This window comes from Rhodnius prolixus, unplaced genomic scaffold, assembly GCF_049639745.1.
Source record: "Rhodnius prolixus isolate KJV_2025 unplaced genomic scaffold, Rpr scaffold_4, whole genome shotgun sequence".
NCBI classification, from domain to species: domain Eukaryota; kingdom Metazoa; phylum Arthropoda; class Insecta; order Hemiptera; family Reduviidae; genus Rhodnius; species Rhodnius prolixus.
In genome coordinates, this window is record NW_027411614.1 from 23,235,851 (window position 1) to 23,256,990 (window position 21,140).

The 21,140-nt window shown below is 35.2% G+C and overlaps 1 protein-coding gene across 1 annotated transcript in view; it reads right to left on the bottom strand.

Moving 5' to 3' along the window:
* The window catches only part of LOC141455443 (uncharacterized), a 55,393-nt gene that overhangs the window by 17,569 nt on the left and 16,684 nt on the right, over positions 1-21,140 (bottom strand). Inside the window, exons 2-3 of the mRNA XM_074130520.1 lie at positions 20,554-20,897; positions 15,702-15,899 (exon numbers count right to left, since the gene is read on the bottom strand). Coding sequence (XP_073986621.1) covers positions 15,702-15,899; positions 20,554-20,897 — 542 coding nt within the window. The remainder of the gene's footprint in view (positions 1-15,701; positions 15,900-20,553; positions 20,898-21,140) is intronic.

A 21,140-nucleotide genomic window follows, 5' to 3' on the forward strand; every position in this document is an offset into this window, starting at 1 on the left:
ATATCTCTAGGAAGGTTGCACGATCTGAAGAAGCCGCTCATAGAGGTTCTTCTGTATCTAATTTACATTTGGACAGCTTGTGCTACCAGCAGGGTGTCCTGCTGTAAACGTGACGGTGGACCGCCTTCCTAAGAAACAGCTACCGGGCTATACACACGTTTCATATTCTTAACAACGCTTTATATTTACAAAATTTAAAAAGCTGTTTTTTTAGTTCGATTTTTGAACTGTTTTTCTTTTTAAACATTTGTCTTTCACAATTTTTTATTAGAATATTTGTCACCGTTGAATGATTTATCTAAACTAATAAATACAACGTTCACGCATTATAATTTAACAGTTCCAGCAAAAGGTGTTCAACTAAAAAAACTAGAAAACAGAAACTATTCTAGTCAGAGTAGTATTTCAGATTAGTGAATTGAGGAGAGTCTCCAAGCTCCTCAAAAAGTCAGTACTCTCCTTTTTTTGTATACCTCTGTATACGTACTATCTCACACAAATTTAGTGAAGCTTCGAGTGCAGTTTCATTGCACTTTTCTTTATGGAAGAGCTGAATAGTTTATTAGCAGCCTAAAATGCTGATTAAAAGTTCAGACAAAGTCTTGCCACAGACTCCTGCTCTATACTAATAGGCATTGTGGTTACAGGAATCTTATATTATTGGGTTGCTTGAAGCTGAAAAAGAAAAATAGACATTGAAACAGATACTGTTTCTGAGAGACTGTCAGTTGAGTAAAGAAACGTTTTCTAATGATCGATGATTAGAAGGTAGAATACGAGGGTCGTTTGAAAAGTCCGTGCAAAGTCAGAGAGATAGCACCACTGGCGCGTATCGAGGTTATGTTTAGTTAGTGGCATCTCTTGGAAGAACACACACCTAGTTTCAGCCAGATCGGTCTATTTCTTTGTGTTTGGCATTCGTTTGAATTGAGGAAGTCGAGTGATTTTCAAAAAATGGATGAAAAAGAATTTCACTACTTTATGAAAGGCAAAACGCCTCAGGAGACTAAAGAGAAGCTTGATAAACATTATGGTGACTCTGCACCTTCCATTAGAACAGTTTATAAGTGGTTTCAAAATTTTTGGAGTGGCCATATGGGCACAAGTGACGCTGAACGTTCTGGACGCCCTGTTGAGGTTACTACTCCAGAAATCATTGATAAAATCCATGATATGGTGATGGATGACAGAAGAGTGAAGGTGCGTGAGATTGCTAGTGCTGTGGGCATCTCGAATGAACGGGTACATAATATTTTGCATCAACATTTGGACATGACAAAGCTATCCGCAAGATGGATGCCGCGATTGCTCACGCTTGTCCAAAAACGAAATCGTGTGAAGTGTTGCAAGGACGGTTTGCAGCTGTTCCAGAAGAATTCGCAGGACTTTCGTCACTGTGGATGAAACATGGATACATCACTACACTCCTGAGACCAAAGAACAATCTAAACAATGGGTTACCAAGGGGGAATCTGCGCCAAAAAAGGCGAAGACCGTTCCTTCGGCCGGAAAGATTATGGTGACTGTCTTTTGGGATTCGCAAGGAGTAATCCTCATCGACTATCTGGAAAAGGGTAAAACTATTACAGGTGCATATTATTCTTCGTTATTGGACCGTTTGAAAACCGAGCTGCAAGAAAAACGCCCACGATTGGCCCACAAAAACGCCCTTTTCCATCACGACAACGCACCAGCTCACACTTCAGCAGTTGTGTTCGCAAAATTAATGGAAATAGGGTTTCAACTCGTTTCACATCCCCCCTATTCTCCAGACTTGGCTCCCTCGGACTACTATTTGTTCCCCAATATGAAGAAATGGCTGGCGGGAAAAAGATTTTATTCAAACGAGGAGGTGATTGCAGAAACAAATGGCTATTTTTCAGACTTGGTCAAATCCTATTATTCGGAAAGGATCAACAAACTAGAGCAGCGCTGGACGAAGTGTATAAGCCTAAAAGGAGACTATGTTGAAAAATAAAAAAGGTTTACCCCCAAAAATTAAGTAGTTTTTATTTTTGCACGGACTTTTCAAACGACCCTCGTATATGTTCAGGATGGTAGGCCGAAGGAGGCTAATAGTATAAGAGTTAGGCTACACCCATTTTCAGATTATTGTCTAATTTGAAAGGATTGAAAGGAGGTGGCTTGTATGTAGAACTGAATTATTAGCAGGCTATAACTACCACTTTTAGATGGTTGATTGCTGAAGTATTGTACCTAGACCAGATAACAAATTTGGTTTTTAAGTTATGCTGCGTTTCCACGAGCCAAAACAAAAGTAAATTACTAAAAACAATAAAAAATTTTTTGAAACATCATTTCCTAAAAACAAAAACTTTCTTCAAATTTTAAATTTTAGCTGCATATTTTCTTAAAGTAAAGTAGTAAAGTAATCGCCTATTTTTTCAGGCGAGGCTTAACGTCCAACTACCATTTACTAGGTGTCGCGGACGGAGGCGAATAGCAAACGTAATTTACTATTTCTCATTTAACCATTTAATAAAATCCAAGGCCTAAGACAGGGAATCGAACCCAGTACCACAATGCATATTAGCTTTGCAGGTCTCGCCTCTTAACCGCTCGGCTACCGTGGCGCCTATTTTCTTCTGATTAATATTAAATAGGCAATATTCCAAAAATTTAAAGAGATTGCACTTTCGTGAAAAAAAGCAACCTCTCTTTCCAAGACGTTCTTGTATTCGAATTTTCATGAAAAATTGTCCAAATAAAAGTTGTGGTAAATGCTTACGTAAGAGCAATAAGTAGCCATGTTTAGAGAAAATTGTAAGAGCAATTTTTGAAAAAATTACAAAAGAAAAACTGGTAAATTCATTGAGTAATTGGGAATGTTAGTAGTTGGCTAATTTTGTTCAAAAACTTATTGTCAACTCCGATGGTGGCACCAAAATCAAATATCAAAATTTAACTTCCAGCTACTTTTGGTTATTGAGTTACGCTGCGTACGCACTTAACAGTTGCTTAGTTTTTAGCTAGTTTAACTTTTTGCACAAATAGAACCAAAAAAAATGCCTTCAAATTCAAAGTAACTACAGTGGAGTCTCGGTTATCCGTCATGACCGGGACCGGACACGTGACGGATAGTCGAATAGACGGATAATGGAAAAAAGCAGGAAAATTTCCAGATTCTTTTGTTTAACGTGTATAAAACTTCGTATTAACTGGTATACATATTTTATACGTTTATAGGCTTAAGCCTTAAAGGTCAGCTATCTTTCATTATTCAATTCATTCTATTGTGTATTAAAATTAATGAATACAATGTCTGCGACATCTAATCGGTTTTGTGGGCGGTTTTGTTTGTGGTTGATCTTTTTAGGGAAAAAACCCACAAACTGTCGAATGATGGACACGAGTATGTACCTAAAAGACGAAGGAAAAAATCTCAAAAAAAAATATTCACACTCTGCGTTGAATGTATTTGCTTTTATGTACTGTATCAAATGGGGTAAACCTCAGATTTTTTTTTTAAGACAAAAGGACTCTTTTTTTAAGGCTAAAGGACTCTTTAAAATTTCTGTACACTTAAAATAAATTTTTAAAAAGTTTTCTTTTTAAAATAATGTTTTGGGTTTTTTTAAATTTTTAAATACTGAGGACAGTGACGGTTAATTGGAATAGACCAGTGGTGGGCAAACTTTTTTAATGGGGGGCCACAAAGTTTAAGAAATTCTAGAGGAGGGCCAGAATTATAGAAAAAATGCATTTTGTGTTAAAGCTTTTAATCATAATATTATAAAAACATTACAGCATTACACACTTGTGTAACTACGCGGCTAGTTTAGCTTCACCTATAGGTTATGCATCTATTATTCTACTAAGTAGAATCTACTTTATACTTCTCGACCGTCAAAACGTAATTATAGCGGGCCATATACTATCCATGCCGATGGACCCTCGGCGGGCCGGATTAAATACCTTCGCGGGCCGGAGTTAGCCCGCGGGCCGTACTTTGCCCATCACTGGAATAGACGGATAAAAGGGTGACGGATAACCGAGACTCCACTGTAATAATATTTGGATCGTTATACTAGTTTATTAAGGTCCCTGCTTAATAACAAAAATTAGTAAAAATCATAATTTGGGATTCAAGATTTTTCCTTAAACTCAAAATGGAAACTTTGATTGATTACAACACTTCTTGCAAATAAATAAAGAAATAACACTAGCTCTCCTGCAATAATAATGCCCATGAGTTTTTTTTTACTAAAGAAAGAAAACTTTTTTTCCCTTTTTTTTTAATGGGAAAACCCGAAGGGGATAGAAACCCATTGGGTTAAGTAAAGGCGGACACACGTACTCAGTACCTAACTGTTTTGTTCCCTAATTGACTGTACAAAATGTCACATTTACAAAAGGGTTGGTAGAATGGGTAAGCTGTTTTCTCATGTCACAGAAGAATGGTGCCAGCACGAGGGAGGAAGTCCACAGAAAAAATACTCCTAGAAAACATATGTTCACATAAAATCATGTCGGCCAGTAACTTACAGTTGAATAAACTTCAATCATCGATTTTCAATTTTATATCATCAGAAGGGAAGTAAATATGTTGTAACTCTAGTTGAACCTTAACCAGGAAATAGTGTAACCTAAAATAAGTACTTTATTTTGGATTTATGTTTATTTATAGTATTTGGTGGGGGCCAAAACTATTTAACTGTTTTCCCCTTTTCTCCTATTAAATTGAATCACTCAAAGTAAAATCTTTGTAATATTGCGATTATTCTTCCATATTGATAGCAATTAAATAGGAAGAAGGGTAATCAAGTACAAGATACTATAAATCAGGGATGGGTAACCAAGAGTTCTCTGGGACTCGTCCAGGAAGCTAACATGAATATTGGCAAATTATAGTGATTTTTTGTTTTAATTTATTGTGTAATTTACAATCTGTATACATGTGTACAATCAGTAAATATGATGAGTATGATGAACTGGTGCGGGAGAAGAGCAGGAGGAGAGAAACTACCCAGCAGTAGCACTCTCTATATGAGAAGAATGACGTTTAGGTCTTCAGACTGCGAGGAAGTCGTGGGGCCATTCAGTCGGCGGGGAGGATTTTTAGGGATGTCAGAGGAGGAGAGAGACAGTACAAGAGGATTAGAGCAAGTAAAGAGAGTAGTATGGAAATTTTGGTATTTAGTCTTGGCGAGTTGGTCTATGAAGGGAATGTTGAGGTCGTTGTGAAGAGTGAGGTTAGACAATTATAGTGATAAATTCAAATCTGATTTGGGTTCGAATTCAGCAACTGGCCCCTTAAATTGTTTCTACCTAGAAGCTTCTTTTTAGTTCACAGTCCCATGATTGACAGTGTTGCCTGCAACGAACGAACACTGTCCGAAAACTAGCAGTGCACTAAAAAAAAAAGCTCTGGGCGCCAATGACCTCTTTTGTTGTCGCGCCTTAAATTACAAAATAACAAAAACAAATCTGATGAAAAAATAATTGCCATTTCAGTCATGATATATTTATTCTGCCAAGCTTTCGACCTAGGGACTAGGTCATCTTCATAGAAATGATATACATATTTAAGACAGAAAACAGTTTAAATTTCAAAACAGTCAAAATACTTGACAATTGGCAACACTGACTTCCTTACAACCAAACACAATCACACATAGACCGTTCACACTCAGTCCATGAACAGACAACACAGAAGACACACCAACCCTGTAATGTAAAATATTACTTTCTAAACTAGATAAATTTCGTTTTATTATACATATTCATTTTAATAGAATTATTGTTAACAATCTGTAAATATGTTCCACAGTCCTGAAGATGACCTAGTCCCTAGGTCGAAAGCTCGGCAGAATAAATGTATCACGACTGAAATGGCAATTATTTTTTCATCCTATTGAAACTATGAATCAGTCATCAAAAATAATTAACAACAAAAACGAATCTGATTTGAATATGATAAATATATTAAAAATGAATTAGATGGCACTTTTGGTCGTTAAAAGGTTGTTACAAATATCCAAATTTTAGAATCAGCGTTTTCCAGCGATAAAGACGGAAGTATACTCTCAATTATCGGGTCTAAATTTGGAATTAGTTAAACAAGCTAAATTTTAATGAACTTTTTAGAACCATGCATCAAAGTCACCTGTCATCAAATTGATTTTTTTTCTTTCTTAAATTTTGCATTTAATACAATTTAATACAACTCTAAAACTATTTAGGTAAATATTTAATTCAAGGAGAAAATAAGTATTTTAAAATAGTTATGTCTAGCAGTTATTCTCTAATTTCAGCTAGCTTTAAAAAGGTCACCAATATTCACTATGTCTAAAAATGTAGTCGTCCACTTGCATATAAAAACCATAATCGCCCCCATGTCTATAAGTTTGGTCGTCCCTGTTGTAGAGATACAGCATTATTATACTTATTATAACGCTAAATTCAACCAACTAAGTTCTATTCTCTTCCTGAAAATACAAATTTGACAAAATTTCGGCGATATATAAAATTTGTGGGTGTTTTATTAATCTATTTCTAAGTACAGTAAAAGTCAAAATGTTTTTACTTAAGACAGAAATGCCCCAACTAAGGGGATCATTCAGGACGTCTTTTTCTCAATCCCACGCGAACCCTCTCACGCCCTAAAAGTAATAAAATTATTCATGGGAAGAATATTTTTGAAAAAAAAAATTAAAATTGTGGTGTAGTAAAAATATATACAAAATATTAAAAATGATGTTTTTAAAAACAGTCGTTTTATAACAGGACCCTCAGTTCTTAATCCAATGTGATAGAAATAAAATGTAAATTTGCTAAAAAAATCAATTTGCATTAATCACGATATCAGTTTGAGAGAAGCCGTTCTATTGGAAACCCATTAGGCAACATCATTTTCACGATACTTAAAGCGAAATCTAAGCCGCACAACTTGTCTGGATTCAATTTCCTGGGAACAAGTTGGAAGCAATGGGTTTTATTATTGTTTAGAAAGGTAATATCGCCGACATCATTATCCAAAAATATTGCTTAAAACTGTAAACTGTGGAAATTCCTTATCGGTCATCAAACTTAAACAACTTTAAATTAGTCATAATTTGTCAATCAATATCCTTCTATAGTTGGTTATTATTAATCATTAGGCTTATATTCACTGCATTCAAAAATTAATTTTCTTGGAGCTGAAGAGGAGTAAGTTTGTTTAATTGCTCTTTGTTTTAGTTAATTGGACGCAATATAATCATCCTACTGCGTGCTTTTGTATTGTTTCGCAGTCGAGAACATAAACCGAAATTATAAAACATGCAAAAAGTAACGTATGTTTCATTTCAAAAATTGAAATAATTTTTAATTTATGAAAGCAATTTATTTTTTTAATATCCTTTCATTGAAATTTACACCGGTACCCACAGGGTACAATAAATAAATGAGATAGGTATAAATAAATAACGTGGCAGACGTGAATGACGGTCATCCAGTAATGGCCGCCATTAGTCACCCAGTTGGTCATGGGGCCAACGGCACCTCAGCCGTCTTCGAGGATTGGAGGGTAGCGTAATTGAAGATAAGTTAGCAGCTAAAGGGTTGGGATGAAATGGGAGTTTTAGATGAAAATTTTTATATCGGATTTTGGCAAGTTCGGAGATGAGTGGAATTCGGAGATCTGTATGTATTGTGTGGTTGCTAACATAAGAATGGAGCGTCTTACTATGCGGCGGAATATTTTGGATTGGAATGTTTGCAGTCTATTGATGTTTGAGTTTTTAGCTGTTCTGTAAAGTTCGAGTCCGTAAGTCATAGAGCTGTATAGAGTCGTCGTTTGTTCTGTAGTGAGAGTTTTGAGCGTTTGTCGAGTAGTCTGGATAGAAGTTTGTATCGTTTGGTTAGTTCGGTACGTTTAAGTAATTTACACTCACATGTAAATGTGAATGATAAAATAAATATTGTTTGTAAAGAAAATTAAGAGCTCCTGTCAATTATTAGAAATTATAAGAAAATTCGTGAAAGTGAATCCATTAATTGGTAACTGCAGTCACTTCTGCGATTATTAGATGGTAAAAGGAAATATTCTAGAAAAGTGAAAAGACTTTGAAGAATTATTTCGAGAGCATTGTTACATTTTCAACGAGAGGAACCTAAGCATTGTTCTTACGAGGGGGTACCCAAAAAAAACCGGAATTATTTTTTAAAAGCTATTTATTTACAAATTTTTTACAGAACAACCTTATCCCCTTCAAAATACTCTCCATTACAACTAATACATTTGTCCCACCGGTGCTTCCACTGTTCGAAACATTTTTTGTAGTCATCTTTAGAAATGGCTGACAGCTCCTTCTTCGTTTTTTTCTTGACCTCTTCAATGTTGTCAAATCGGTGACTTTTCATGCCCTTTTTCATGCGTGGAAATAAGAAAAAGTCACACGGAGCCAGGTCAGGCGAGTAAGGTGCGTGGGGCAGCGGAACCATGCCATTTTTAGCCAAAAACTGTGTAACAGAGATGGCTGTGTGTGCAGGTGCATTGTCGTGGTGGAAGAACCAGTCTCCTGTTTGCCACAAATCGGGTCTTTTTTGGCGAACACTATTGCGCAATCTTTTCAAAACTTCCAAATACAAGGTTTGATTGACGGTCTGACCTGGGGGGACAAACTCTGAATGGACTACGCCTTTGGCATCAAAAAAGCAAATCAGCATTGTTTTGATGTTTGACTTGACTTGACGACATTTTTTTGGTCGGGGTGAAGATGACGTCTTCCATTGGCTCGACTGTTGCTTTGTTTCTGGGTCATAACCATAGCACCATGACTCATCACCAGTAATGAATGACCTTTGACAGAAAGTCTGGATCAGTTTCAAGCTGTTGTTTCAAAGCACGACATGTTTCAACTCGATGTTCTTTTTGATTGTCAGTCAGAACTCGAGGAACAAACTTGGCAGCAACCCTTTTCATCCCCAAATCTTCCGTTAAAATTCGCTGAACCGAGCTCCAAGATAACCCACTACTTTCTGACAGTTGATCAATTGTCTGTCGACGGTCTGTGAACACCAGCTCTCGAATTTTTTCAACATTTTCGTCGATTCGGGCAGTTGATGGACGTCCAGAACGAGGTTTGTCATCAATCGACATTTTTAAACCGAGTAAACCACTCGTATACTTGAGTTTTTCCCATAGCGTCATCCTTGTAAGCTGTTTTCAACATTAAAACACTTTCAGCAGCATTTTTGCCGAGTAGAAAACAAAATTTCAGAGCTGCACGTTGTTCACTTAAACTTGCCATCATAAAAAACGAAAAAAGAACAAAACAGCGCTGGTAAAAACAATCACTGCAGATGAACAGAACAAGCCAGGCAGACAACACAGGCAGGACTGAACTGGCAAGGAATTGCGCTATACACGTCTAGCGGCAGAAATGCGTACTACATAAGCTCCATGCGCGGCAACGCAATTCCGGTTATTTTTGGGTACCCCCTCGTAGATGTTAAAGAAAGAAATACTAGGATTGCACCTGGTGATCATTATAGCTTCCAGTTTCAATGGTCCTTCACGAATCTCCTTTCAGTTAAAACAGCTAGGTAGTACAAAACCCTGTGTCACATGCCACCCACCCTGCAGGAGGCGCGGTATCCCACACACCTAAGGTGTGACAAACCCCTTGTGAAACCCTGTTACCAAACTTTTTTTTTGTCGCAGTCGATTATGTGCATCTTTTTCGTTTTTATTATATCCTTCTTCTAAGCTTTCCTATTTTTCAAAAGAGAAAGGAACTAAATAGAAGATAAGAGAGACCGCTTTAAAATCTAAGAATTACTGCGACAAGAAAACAGCAATCTATGAGAGATAGACTCTGAAAAGAGAATTAATCACACGACGTTCCCTTTAAAACACTTCAAATTTCTAATTAAATGCACTTTTTCAAACTTTTCAAACATATTCACAACTCTTAAACTTCATCTACATTGTAAAACTGCACATTGCACCGGATGATCCTTCAAATATAACTAACCTCATCCGTCATTCCTCCTAATAATGAAGAAAATTCTGCTAGAACATTCACTCAAGTAAAAGTAATCCAAGTAATGAATCTAAAATATTAAAACTGACCGGTAGGAATGATCGTCAAAAAGTGCACGAAAAAGCGTAACGTTGAAAAACACTCGAATTTGACAATTTTGTTCTCTTTTTTTATGAAAGATGAAATACCCAAATTTTCTTTATAATATAGGGCATATCCCTGTTTGCTGACTGCAGAATTAATCCGTCAAGGTCAAGGGGCTATAAGGATAATTGTAGGCCTATTGACTGGCCACTGCAGGCTCAGAAAACATATGCATCGCATTGGCCTGGCAGATGATAGCCTTTGAAGGTTCTGTCAAGAAGAGGAGGAAACGGCACTGCACGTGTTGGGTCTGTGTGAGAGGCTTGTCTCTGGCTAAGGATGTTACTTCTCGGGGAGAAAAAAAACCAAGGTCTGTGAGCTTTACCCAGGAGTTGCTCTCCACAATTAAGAGTTTGATCAAACGCACAGGTCTGGAGGGCGATCTTTACAGTGAGGGGAGCCACAATAGATCCAAAGGGGTTGCAGTGGCGGAGGCCTTAAGGCCGCCCTAGCTGAATCTAATCTAATATCCCTGTTTACAAGAGTAATTTTTTTGGAACACCATAGATCAAATATATTTCGAGTTAACCAGCGCTGAAATGAGCATAAGCAGCCTTTTCAGAAATTGTTCTTGATCTTGATGAAGTAGTTAGCTAAGCGCCTGAATCGATTTTCATTAATCGACGTGTCATTCGATTCGAAATTTTATGTAGATGCGCCTTTTGACACCGCACAATATGATACACTTCTCCAAAAAAAAATACAGTTTAGTAAATGATCTTTTCAGTTGTTGATTTATTTAAATTCAAATTGAGGAGTTTCTCATCACATTTAACTCTCCCTTTCTAATGTAAAGGACATAGGGCCGTGAATTATACTTAAACAGTACTTTAAAGAAAGGCCTTCACTTTATCAAATTTCATTGGCAAAATGATACAAAAAGATTTAGTTTATTACTATAACATTACAATAACCTTAGTAAGTTTAAAGAAAAATCGTTCGCACCATCTGCGGAAATTTTTTTATTATTATTATTCCTTAAGTTATCTATTGAACCACCGGATGTGATAAAACGGATATATAAAATTTAATCTTCGCAGACACCATTTTGTAAATTCAGCATTTCTTCGTTTTGAGGGATCCTCAATACAGAGATTTTCAGGAAAAATTCCTAAATAAAGAAAATTAGCGTAGTTTTAATAATTTTCTTTTATAGTAAGATAAAATAATAACTTGGTTTTAAAACTCACAAGACTTTCTCTTACAGTAATTCTCGGAAAATCGAATTTTCTTTAGCTGCAGGTTTTTCCTTTCCTTTTTCTCTGCATTCTTATTCTGCTCATCTTAACCGAATATTCGAATATTTATTAAATGCCATGAAGGTAAAGAAGTCGTCTGTATATTTGTGCTTTACTCCGGATTTTGCTTTGTTTAATGGTGCCAATGTTTGAATGAATACAAGAGAAGCGTATAACATTCATTGATACTGTTCAGTGAACGGAATAATCACTGGACAAAGATAAAACAAAAATGATCGCACGCTGAAAGTCAAAAAAAAAGAGACGGCTCGACTTGTCAACCAAAGTGCCCACTCGAAACTTCCACTTAAAGACCTCTTTTTCCATTTTGTATGGACGCATTAATTAACTTTCTAAAAATAGAACAACTAAAAAACAGAAATGAAATTATCGGGTGAATATAATTCTAGGTATGACCAAAATTTTACCGATATTTAAACGTAGATAGTAGGTTATTGTCAGTAAGCCGTGATGGATCTAGAGATTTTTGCTGTTAGACACCTTGTCAACAAAACCATTTTGGATTCAATCTATCGTATCTCACATTTAGAGCGCTTGTCATGTCAGCCAGCTAGCCACTTCTCGCCCTCTTTCTACCTCTAATAGGGCAGCCAATTAATTATTGCTCAAGTGGTGCGTGTACATTGGGTTCCGGGGCAAAGCCACTTTGTCAGTACAGCCACTCTTGTCGCCCTAATTCCCATACCGATTGGTACGACGACAATCATCGCATTCGTTATTTTAGGGCTGGAATATTTCCTCTGTCCCTCATTTTGGCACAGATATTTTGAAAACCCTCCCTTCACCTAACATCTAGAGAATGGGAGCGCTATATTTTGAGCGGCGTCATATTTCACATGTCCAATAAAATATAAAAAGGGGGCGACCAGAACTATATTGCTTGATCTGGACCGCCAGTGCCGTTCATTGTAGGCTCTGCCACACTAAAAAACCCACTACACCCTCAACATACCATCATTATAGCGGCTGAACATTGTCAACAATGGATTCTTCTCATTCCAGTTCTATATTTCCATCATACATCTCCTCGCCCTTTGCCAGCCATTCCTAAAATCATAACTTCTCCGTTACTAATTTATGAATGCAAATTTTATTCATTTACTTTTCTCTCTCGCACTCGATTGTTGAGTTGGAATACTCAATTCCCCCCCAACTCTTTATCCCTCTCAATTGTTTCCGGTACAAGTGTACTTTACTACGAGTGTTTTAAAGCGTAAAATAAACCGTGAAAAGTGATTTAAGCTCTTCTTTTTTATTTAATAATTTCATTCTACTCAATTAGGCGGAAAGTCGAGAGGATTTAATTAAATACAATTTTTGTTGGCACGCTTTTATATTTTGTCATCTTTTTAATTACTTATTTCTGGTCTACAGATTTATAATTCTGTTATTTGTTATAGGATGGGCAGAAAGTGGGCTCGCTCTTAGATAACTGTTAGCTGATCACAAAGGCATTGCAGCACGCCACCAATATTTTCTTGCACTCCTTGCAACGAATAAGACCCATTTGGGGAAGATGCACTATCTTGATAATTGATCTACACTTAATTTTGGCTGCGATTGGCATTTCTTTTTGGAATGTTTACTGAACAGGTAAGAAAAGTATATTTTACTTCACTTCAATATCTTTCCCAAGTGTTCAATTCTATTTTTGATGTATTTCTTTATTTATTTGCCAACGTATTAAAAATTCAGAAGATAAACTCTCATCTTAGAACACGCTACACGCTGAAGATTCGGAAGTTCATTGAACATGTAGAATTGAATTAACTTGAGCTTCAGTATAAAAAAAAAAAAATGAATTGATAAAATATATTTTAATTTAATATTTAACATATTTATTAAAACTGTCCGGTAGGACAGTTGTATAAGGGTTGATCATCAAAAACTGCACGAAAAAGTGTAACGTTGAAAAGCACCCAACTTTGACAATTTCTTTCTCTTTTTCTATAAAAGATAAAATTCCCAAATTTTCTTTAAATTATAGGGCAAGTCCTCCTTTATAACTGTAATTTTTTTGTCAAAACCCAGATTTAATATATTACGAGAAAAAAGTTACTGAAAATGAGCAAAAACGGCATTTTCAAAAATTGGTCTTGTTCTTGTTGTTGTTGTTGTTGTTCTTCTTCTTGTTGTTACCTTTTTTGTAAACAACGTAGCGCCTAAACGCGTGAACCGATTTTCATGAATAAGGTGTCATTCGTTTCGGAATTTTATGTAGATGTGCCTGTTGGGGGTCTCGACGCTGTACATCAAATGGGGGAGGAGTTAGCCCCATATATGTGAGGCCCCTTCTCAAAATTATTATTACTAATAACTCTGAAAATGTTAACCCGATTTTAATAAAATTTGGCAGGATAAAAGGTTTAGGGCACTCCTACGTAACATTTAAACGACGTTCTGCTCTTACCCTTATTAGGGGGAAGTATGGTAATCGTTTCAAATTATCGAAACGTGAACCGATTTTCATGAATAAAGTGTCATTCGAATCGAAATTTTGTACAGATTTGCACTTTAAAAGTCTCGTCGCTATGACTCATAAGGAGGGGAGTTTGCCCCACCCAAGTAAGGCCTTTTCTAATACTATTATTACCAATATTTCTATTACGCTTAGTTCGATTTGGATAAAATTTAACACGAAGAAGTGGTTAAAGCTCCTCTACGTGGCTGTGAAGTGCCACCATGCTCTTACACCTACTAAGAGGAAGTACTGCAATCGTTAAAATTATCAATGAGTGAACCTATTTACATCAATGAATTCGATTCAAAATATTTGCCTTTTAGGGAGAAGTACTGTAATCGCAGTTTATTTTTCTTACTCCTCTTAAAAGGAAGTACTGAAATCGCTTTTTAATTTTGCTATTTACGTACAAATACCTTCCTATTTTATTCAAAACGCTTTCTCAAAAAAATTGTTATTGAGGATGGTTTGGGGGACCGCAACTATAATCATTCTTTAAAAAGATCGCTCCAGTGGTAGTTACGGTTCGGACTTAACACCTTTTTAGGTTATAATGGTAGAATTTATTATTCCAAATTTTAATAAAATCTGTAAAGCAGATATGTAACTTTGCAAAACAGACAAAAAGGAAAATCTATCCAAAAAGTCCCAAAATCTCCTTAACAAAAACTTACAGTTTAAAATGTTAAGTATAAGGGTTGATTAAACGCCAAAAGGTACACAAATCAGCAAGTACCCAACATTTCATTAATACTTCATTAATATTTAAGTAATTTTACTGCATTAAATTTCATTTATTTTTTTGAATTTATTAGAGGTCACAGACCCTTATGCTGGCCATTTTCGTCTACAAAATATTTGTTCAAATAGAACACTATTTCTTAGATTGACTGTAATATCTAATCAACAAACTATTAATCACAGGTTAAAAAAAAAAACTTTATAAAAAAAAATATGAGGTTAAAAAATTCAAAAACTTTTTTCAAAAATGCTTGCACCAACATTCATCAATGATTTTGTTTATTTTATTTATTTATTTTTATTTTTAAATAAAAATCTTCGGTTTAAGTTCGTAATTCGATTAAAGCAATTGTTACTTTATTTAGTAGTCAAGCGTTCAAACAAAAAAAAAACTATAATTAAAGCGAGTTTTTAGATGGTGTTGTTTGTATTTAGTAGCATATACTAAAAGTATCGCGTTGGATTTTAATTAATCGTACTAGTAATCTTAATATAAGAAAAGGATATTCTGAATTTGGTGGAAACGCGCTGAACTAGCCTACCGGAGTTCAGGAATCAAATCCAGAAATAGTCGTCCTCAGATTTTCTCTTAATTTTCTCCTGCAGCTCAGCTTTCAGTTAATCCTCAAAAACTGAAAAATTCATGCAGTAAAATGGGACTTTCATTAGTCTAATTTCGTCCAAAAGGCTAACGTTAGCTCTTACGGTGGTAACTAAAAAGAAATATTAAATTTGAAATTTTTTCTATGCAGTTTTTGGTTTCTTTGCAGGCCATTAGCTCTTTAGATTGACTCTAAACCTATTTGTGGAAACCACTTTGAGATCTATCATTCTTAAAACAGATATTTACGGTTAAAACTGCAAAGAAATTCTGGACGATGTAATGTACGTCTTAATAAATTAGTGTTAGTTTCCCTCTCCACTCTGCATATTATTGTATCACCATTATTACAAATAAAGTCAGTCACAGTTCAGTTGTGCTTGCTCTATCACCTCCTCATATATCACAGACGATTATAATGAAATGTAAGATAACTTTAAAAAAAAATATACAAAGACAATTCTACGGTCAAAATTAAAACATTAAGAAAAAAAAAAAAATCTAACCTGCTCTAAGGGCATCAATGGGCACCGACTGATAAGGCATTGTGTAAGGATAACCTTCTTTCCTTGTTTGTACTTTAGGCTTCCTCCTTGGCCTATATTTGTAGTCTGGATGCTCTTTCATGTGCATTGCTCTCAATCGTTTCGCTTCGTCTATGAATGGGCGCTTCTCATTTTCACTCAACAGTTTCCATTCAGCTCCTGAAACAAGCGCACAAAATGCTTAGCGATTTATTGGTGAATTAAAAATACAGTTTGCTGAAGGGTAGCACTTTGCTTCTCTTCAAATTCGAAATATTATTTACAAATTTAATGGCTATTAATATTGTACGGATACTGAGACCAAGTGATGCTTGTTGTGAACGCGTAACTAGTGTTTGGAAGTGTTTTCTTACTTTTGTTAAAAATCACTTACCGCACAAATAGCCCAAATAAGTTAATATCTAATTTATGTATATTACAACTGCCAATCAGCAACAAAAAATTAGTTCACATGCTACTCAACAAAAATTGGCTTCAAAGAATCGTTTAATGGCCAACCATCATGAGTTGTTTAAAATTCGAAAGATATTCTTTTCAATCGTGGAATTAGACGACCTCGAGGTCATCACCTGGCCATCAAACACGAAATCGTGTCTTTGACATGAACACAATTCTTTCCTAGCTAAGTAAGAGAATTTGTAAAGATTAAACTAGTTCCCCTGATTAGAGAAATAACCTAGCAATTAATTGACCTATTAATAAAGAGCCTCAAGAACATCTAATTCCCTTATTATATAATAAACTGTATAATATATTTTCTACGACAAGAAATTACCATAGCAAATAAAAATTAATTCAACTATTAAATCCTTTATGACTGTATTAGTTGATAAAAGTTGGCAGAGCGTAATAAATTGCCGGAAGAAGAGACACGTGTCATGCACGTGCATACATGTAATGGGCGGCTTTTCTCTTCAATGGAAAACAATGATGGTCTTATATCTACCGTTACCTGGCCATATTACATACGCTGAAGCGTAAAGTAATCCTTTTTGCTGCACAAAGCCAACGCACAGATATGGCCTCTATTGCCAGAAATACCTACATTATACGCACAACCTTAACTAGGTTTCATCAAGTTATTTGTGCTAGTATGACGTCATCAAGGTAATAAAAAGGTAAAGTACACGATGTGAGGGGATTGGTGTAAGGGGTTGATACGGCCATATTTGTTTGTGTCATTGCAGCCATTATCAATCATAATTAACTTCTTTTTTTGCTTTTTGTTGAGTGAAGTAGGTAGCAAACGGGACTGACTTGTCCTGAAGTCGAGTATCGTTTCTCTTTAGCATTTTAATATTCTACAGTCACAAGAAGTCCATTTTAGAAGTTAGTGAACTACTTAAATTAATCAAATGTAGTCTTCTTTGAGCAGTGCCTTGATTTTTGCAGATTTTCTTAAAAAAAAGTAATTAGACTAAAAATAAAACCGTATTTGGACTAATAAGCAAGTAGAAATAAGAATTGTTTAAATCTTGTAGAGAGAAAATTTTGTATAAAACAAACCGTGAATATTTATAAGTAAAAAATATAGCTTTAATGGATAAGAATCGAAAGTACGAGTAATTGGTTAAAAAAGTAAAATGTAAATTAAATATGAAGATGTTTAAGTCTATTGAATTTACTTCTACATATATTAAGACGAAAAAATTTAACAATTCGTTGAGGATTACCTAGTTTAAACAAAAGGGCAAAGAATTCTAATGAACTATTTCTACTACGACATCTGAAGATTCTTGAGTTTGGATCACTTTATAAATAAAATATCTTAACGCCAATTTTTCTGTTCAGGGCTGCTAAACGAGAGATCCGGATGATTACAACTTCATTATGAAGACTAAGAGATTCTTCACAATTCCACTAAAACATGTACGAGGATCGTTAGAAAAGTCCGTGCAAAAATAAAAAATACTTAATTTTTTGGGGTAAACCTTTTTTATTTTTCAACATAGTCTCCTTTTAGGCTTATACACTTCGTCCAACGCTGCTCTAGTTTGTTGATCCCTTCCGAATAATAGGATTTGTCCAAATCTGAAAAATAGCCATTCGTTTCTGCAATCACCTCCTCGTTTGAATAAAATCTTTTTCCCGCCAGCCATTTCTTCATATTGGGGAACAAATAGTTGTCCGAGGGAGCCAAGTCTGGAGAATAGGGGGGATGTGAAACGAGTTGGAACCCTATTTCCATTAATTTTGCGACCACAACTGCTGAGGTGTGAGCTGGTGCGTTGTCGTGATGGAAAAGGACTTTTTTCTGGGCCAATCGTGGGCGTTTTTCTTGCAGCTCGGTTTTCAAACGGTCCAATAACGATGAATAATATGCACCTGTAAAATTAAGACTACAGTGGGTCCGCCCTAACTCTCCAACTCTTATTTCTGTATAATTTTTATTATAATATTATTATTAAAAGTGGAGTTAATCGATTTGTGCAGTGAACTAGACCACTACGTTTTGAGTAAATGTTTTTGGCGAAAATCTTTTACAAAAAATTGAAAAATTGACTTAATAAAGTTTTACTTCCCAATTTAAATATCAAATTTGAACTTTTTGTCATTTGTAGTATTTGAGTTGCGGTAGGTGGACACAAACACACACAGTGAAACAAATTTGTAAAAACCACTTTTTGGGACTCATGAAACATTAAAACAATATTTTGGTCAAAGCTCGAAAAACGAAAATTTGTACACTTACAATATTTCTTCTTAGGAGAGTAAGAAAAATTAATAAATATATTTTTGCTGTGGATACTTTATATTTGTTCATCAGAGTGTAAAAGTATTTTGGAAATATGTAGAAATGGAATGAAAAACTAATACTAATAATAATAATAATATAATAATTTTTAGGGAAGGGGTTAGCTATGCGGTTAGCGTATTGGATTTCCACGCGGAGACCCCGGATCCTAATTCCAATTCTCTTCCTAGGAGCTTCTTACAGTTCACTGTCCTGTGATGGACAGTGGTGTCTGTAACGAGAGAACACGTTCCAAAAGCCGGCAGTACACTGCAGAAAGCTCCGGACGCTAATAACCTCAGAAGCTGACGCTCCTTAAATCATTTTAAAAAAATCAAAAAAAGAAAATAACAATAATTCAATGGGGCGTAATAATTCCAACGATTAAAAAGGGTTTTACCTTTTAAACTAAATATAAAAAAGGATATAACATTAACTGTTATTATTCTCTGTTAACAGTTGGAAAAAAATATTGGAACTTTTGTGTTTCAATTGTATATAAAGAAACGTTAGAGTATCCTAAAGAGGGATGTGGGCATATTGTATGCCAGATGTAATTCTTTAATATTACTGAAAGAGAATAGGCTTTGTAGAAATGGAGGGGATTCTCAATATGCATTCTGTCCAGATCTGGGAGTCAAACTGTATGATAGAGGACGATGGTTTATTGTAACAAACACAAAGTCGAATGAAGGCCAAAGTTGTGTTTGGAGAGTCTGCAGGTGCGACTACAGTCGGTCCGCCCTAACTCTCCAACGCTTATTTCTGTATAATTTTTATTATAATATTATTATTGATCTGTTATTATGCAATACTCTTCACTTCTTATTTCGTAACTAAATTTATAAGTTACTTACACTTTGGACATTTTAGGAAATGGTATTGGGTCCATCTTTATATTATAACAGACTTTTTTAGATCTAGTTTCAAGCACACTTATCCTAAAACTCATTCATCGATCGCAGGGGTTCTAGAAATTATGCTAACAAAGAAAGACACCAAAAAAAAGATCATTTGTTTGTTAAAAGAATCTTCTTAATTGTTTATTGCAAGATTTTTATTTTTATCTTAGGGAAGACTCTTTCTTTTTAAAATATTATCTTATTTAAATTTTGAGATTAATTTGAAGATTTCTCGTTTTGTGTAAAAAAGCAAGTTGCTTAGAATAATGTTTAACTGCTTTGGAATGGTCATCACAGATCATCCTACGCAATGAACAATAACTACCTTCAGCTATTTCCTGTTTTAGAATCTGAAAGAAATATATTTAACTTTACTAACCAATATATTTTTTCTATTGAATTCTTTGCTAAACATCATTTTAGAGAAGCTGGCAATGTTTAGGTTTTAGAAAAAAAAGGGACCGTAATCCATCCGGCTTAAACATCGGTAAAGAATCCTGCAATGGGTTGTTTCAGTTAGGACAGCTGCTACATTACCTGACACCCGTTATTACTAAATACAAATTTAGTTTGTTGTTAGTAAGGAAGTTAAACTACGAAAATAAATAGACTAGTATAATATAAAATGATTTACTATCAAGCAAATTCTGTTACGGAAAAAGGGCAAGATTTATTCAGCTTCTTTCGGGCAAGACGTACGTTAAGTTATATCATCTTTTTTTTAGTCAAATTTTAAATTGATTTTATTATAATTATTATTGTTAAATGTTCATTATTTTTGTAAGCTTTAAAAAAAAATAAATAAATAAACATATTCTTGCGCACTCTCTCTCCTTCATTATAAATGTTCGGAATACAATTTTTTGTTCTCCAGAAAGGTCTTCTTGCTGGTTCTTAGCGTTTCTGTTGGTATCGTTTTCTTACAATACTTATATGATACTCCCAACGAATCACACCCCATCATAGATTATTTGGGTTTACAGAACCCACAGACCAACTCTAGCTCATCGTCATCAACGCACACAAACAGTAACTCATTCACACTTGCATCGTATTTCTAAAGGTGCTAAATCCGTCACTTAAGAGAGCCAACTCCACATTTATCGGTAGAAAAGGGTTTACGTATTTAAAAAAATAATTAAAAAATAACTTATATAAATACAAAATGAGCACTTACCGAGCCTTTTAGAGATTTCAGAATTATGCATTTTGGGATTATCTTGCGCAATTTTCCTACGTTGCAATCTAGACCAAACCATAAATGCGTTCATCGGTCTTTTGATATGATCTTCACCCTTTTTGATACTGCTATTGGGTGTAGTGGTGCTGCTATGTGGTGACGGCGCCGAGCCGGGATGGTGGCTTGGCGACGGTGTGGAGATTGGAGACGCAGACACCATAGGCACGCTGTGTGAATGTGGTGGAGACAGTAACAGTGGACTGGTCTGCTGCGAAAGGCCCGACATGGCAGCTGGGGACAGACCATGATGACCTAACAGGTAATTCTCTCCCATCTCTCCTCTGCAATAAACAAAATTTAGTATTATTATAAATTAATAAATTACAATGCTATTTATGAAACATATTGTCAACTGTACTCTGATCCACCGTTAGATAAGGCTAATGTTCGGTATAAAGAGACAAAATGTAGGAAGTGGAACTTAAAAGAAGAGATAACATGTAGCAGCTAAACCGTACGTTTGATTTGGTATATATTTGAAATAGAAAAAATAATGAAGGATACCTAATATTTCATTTAGTATT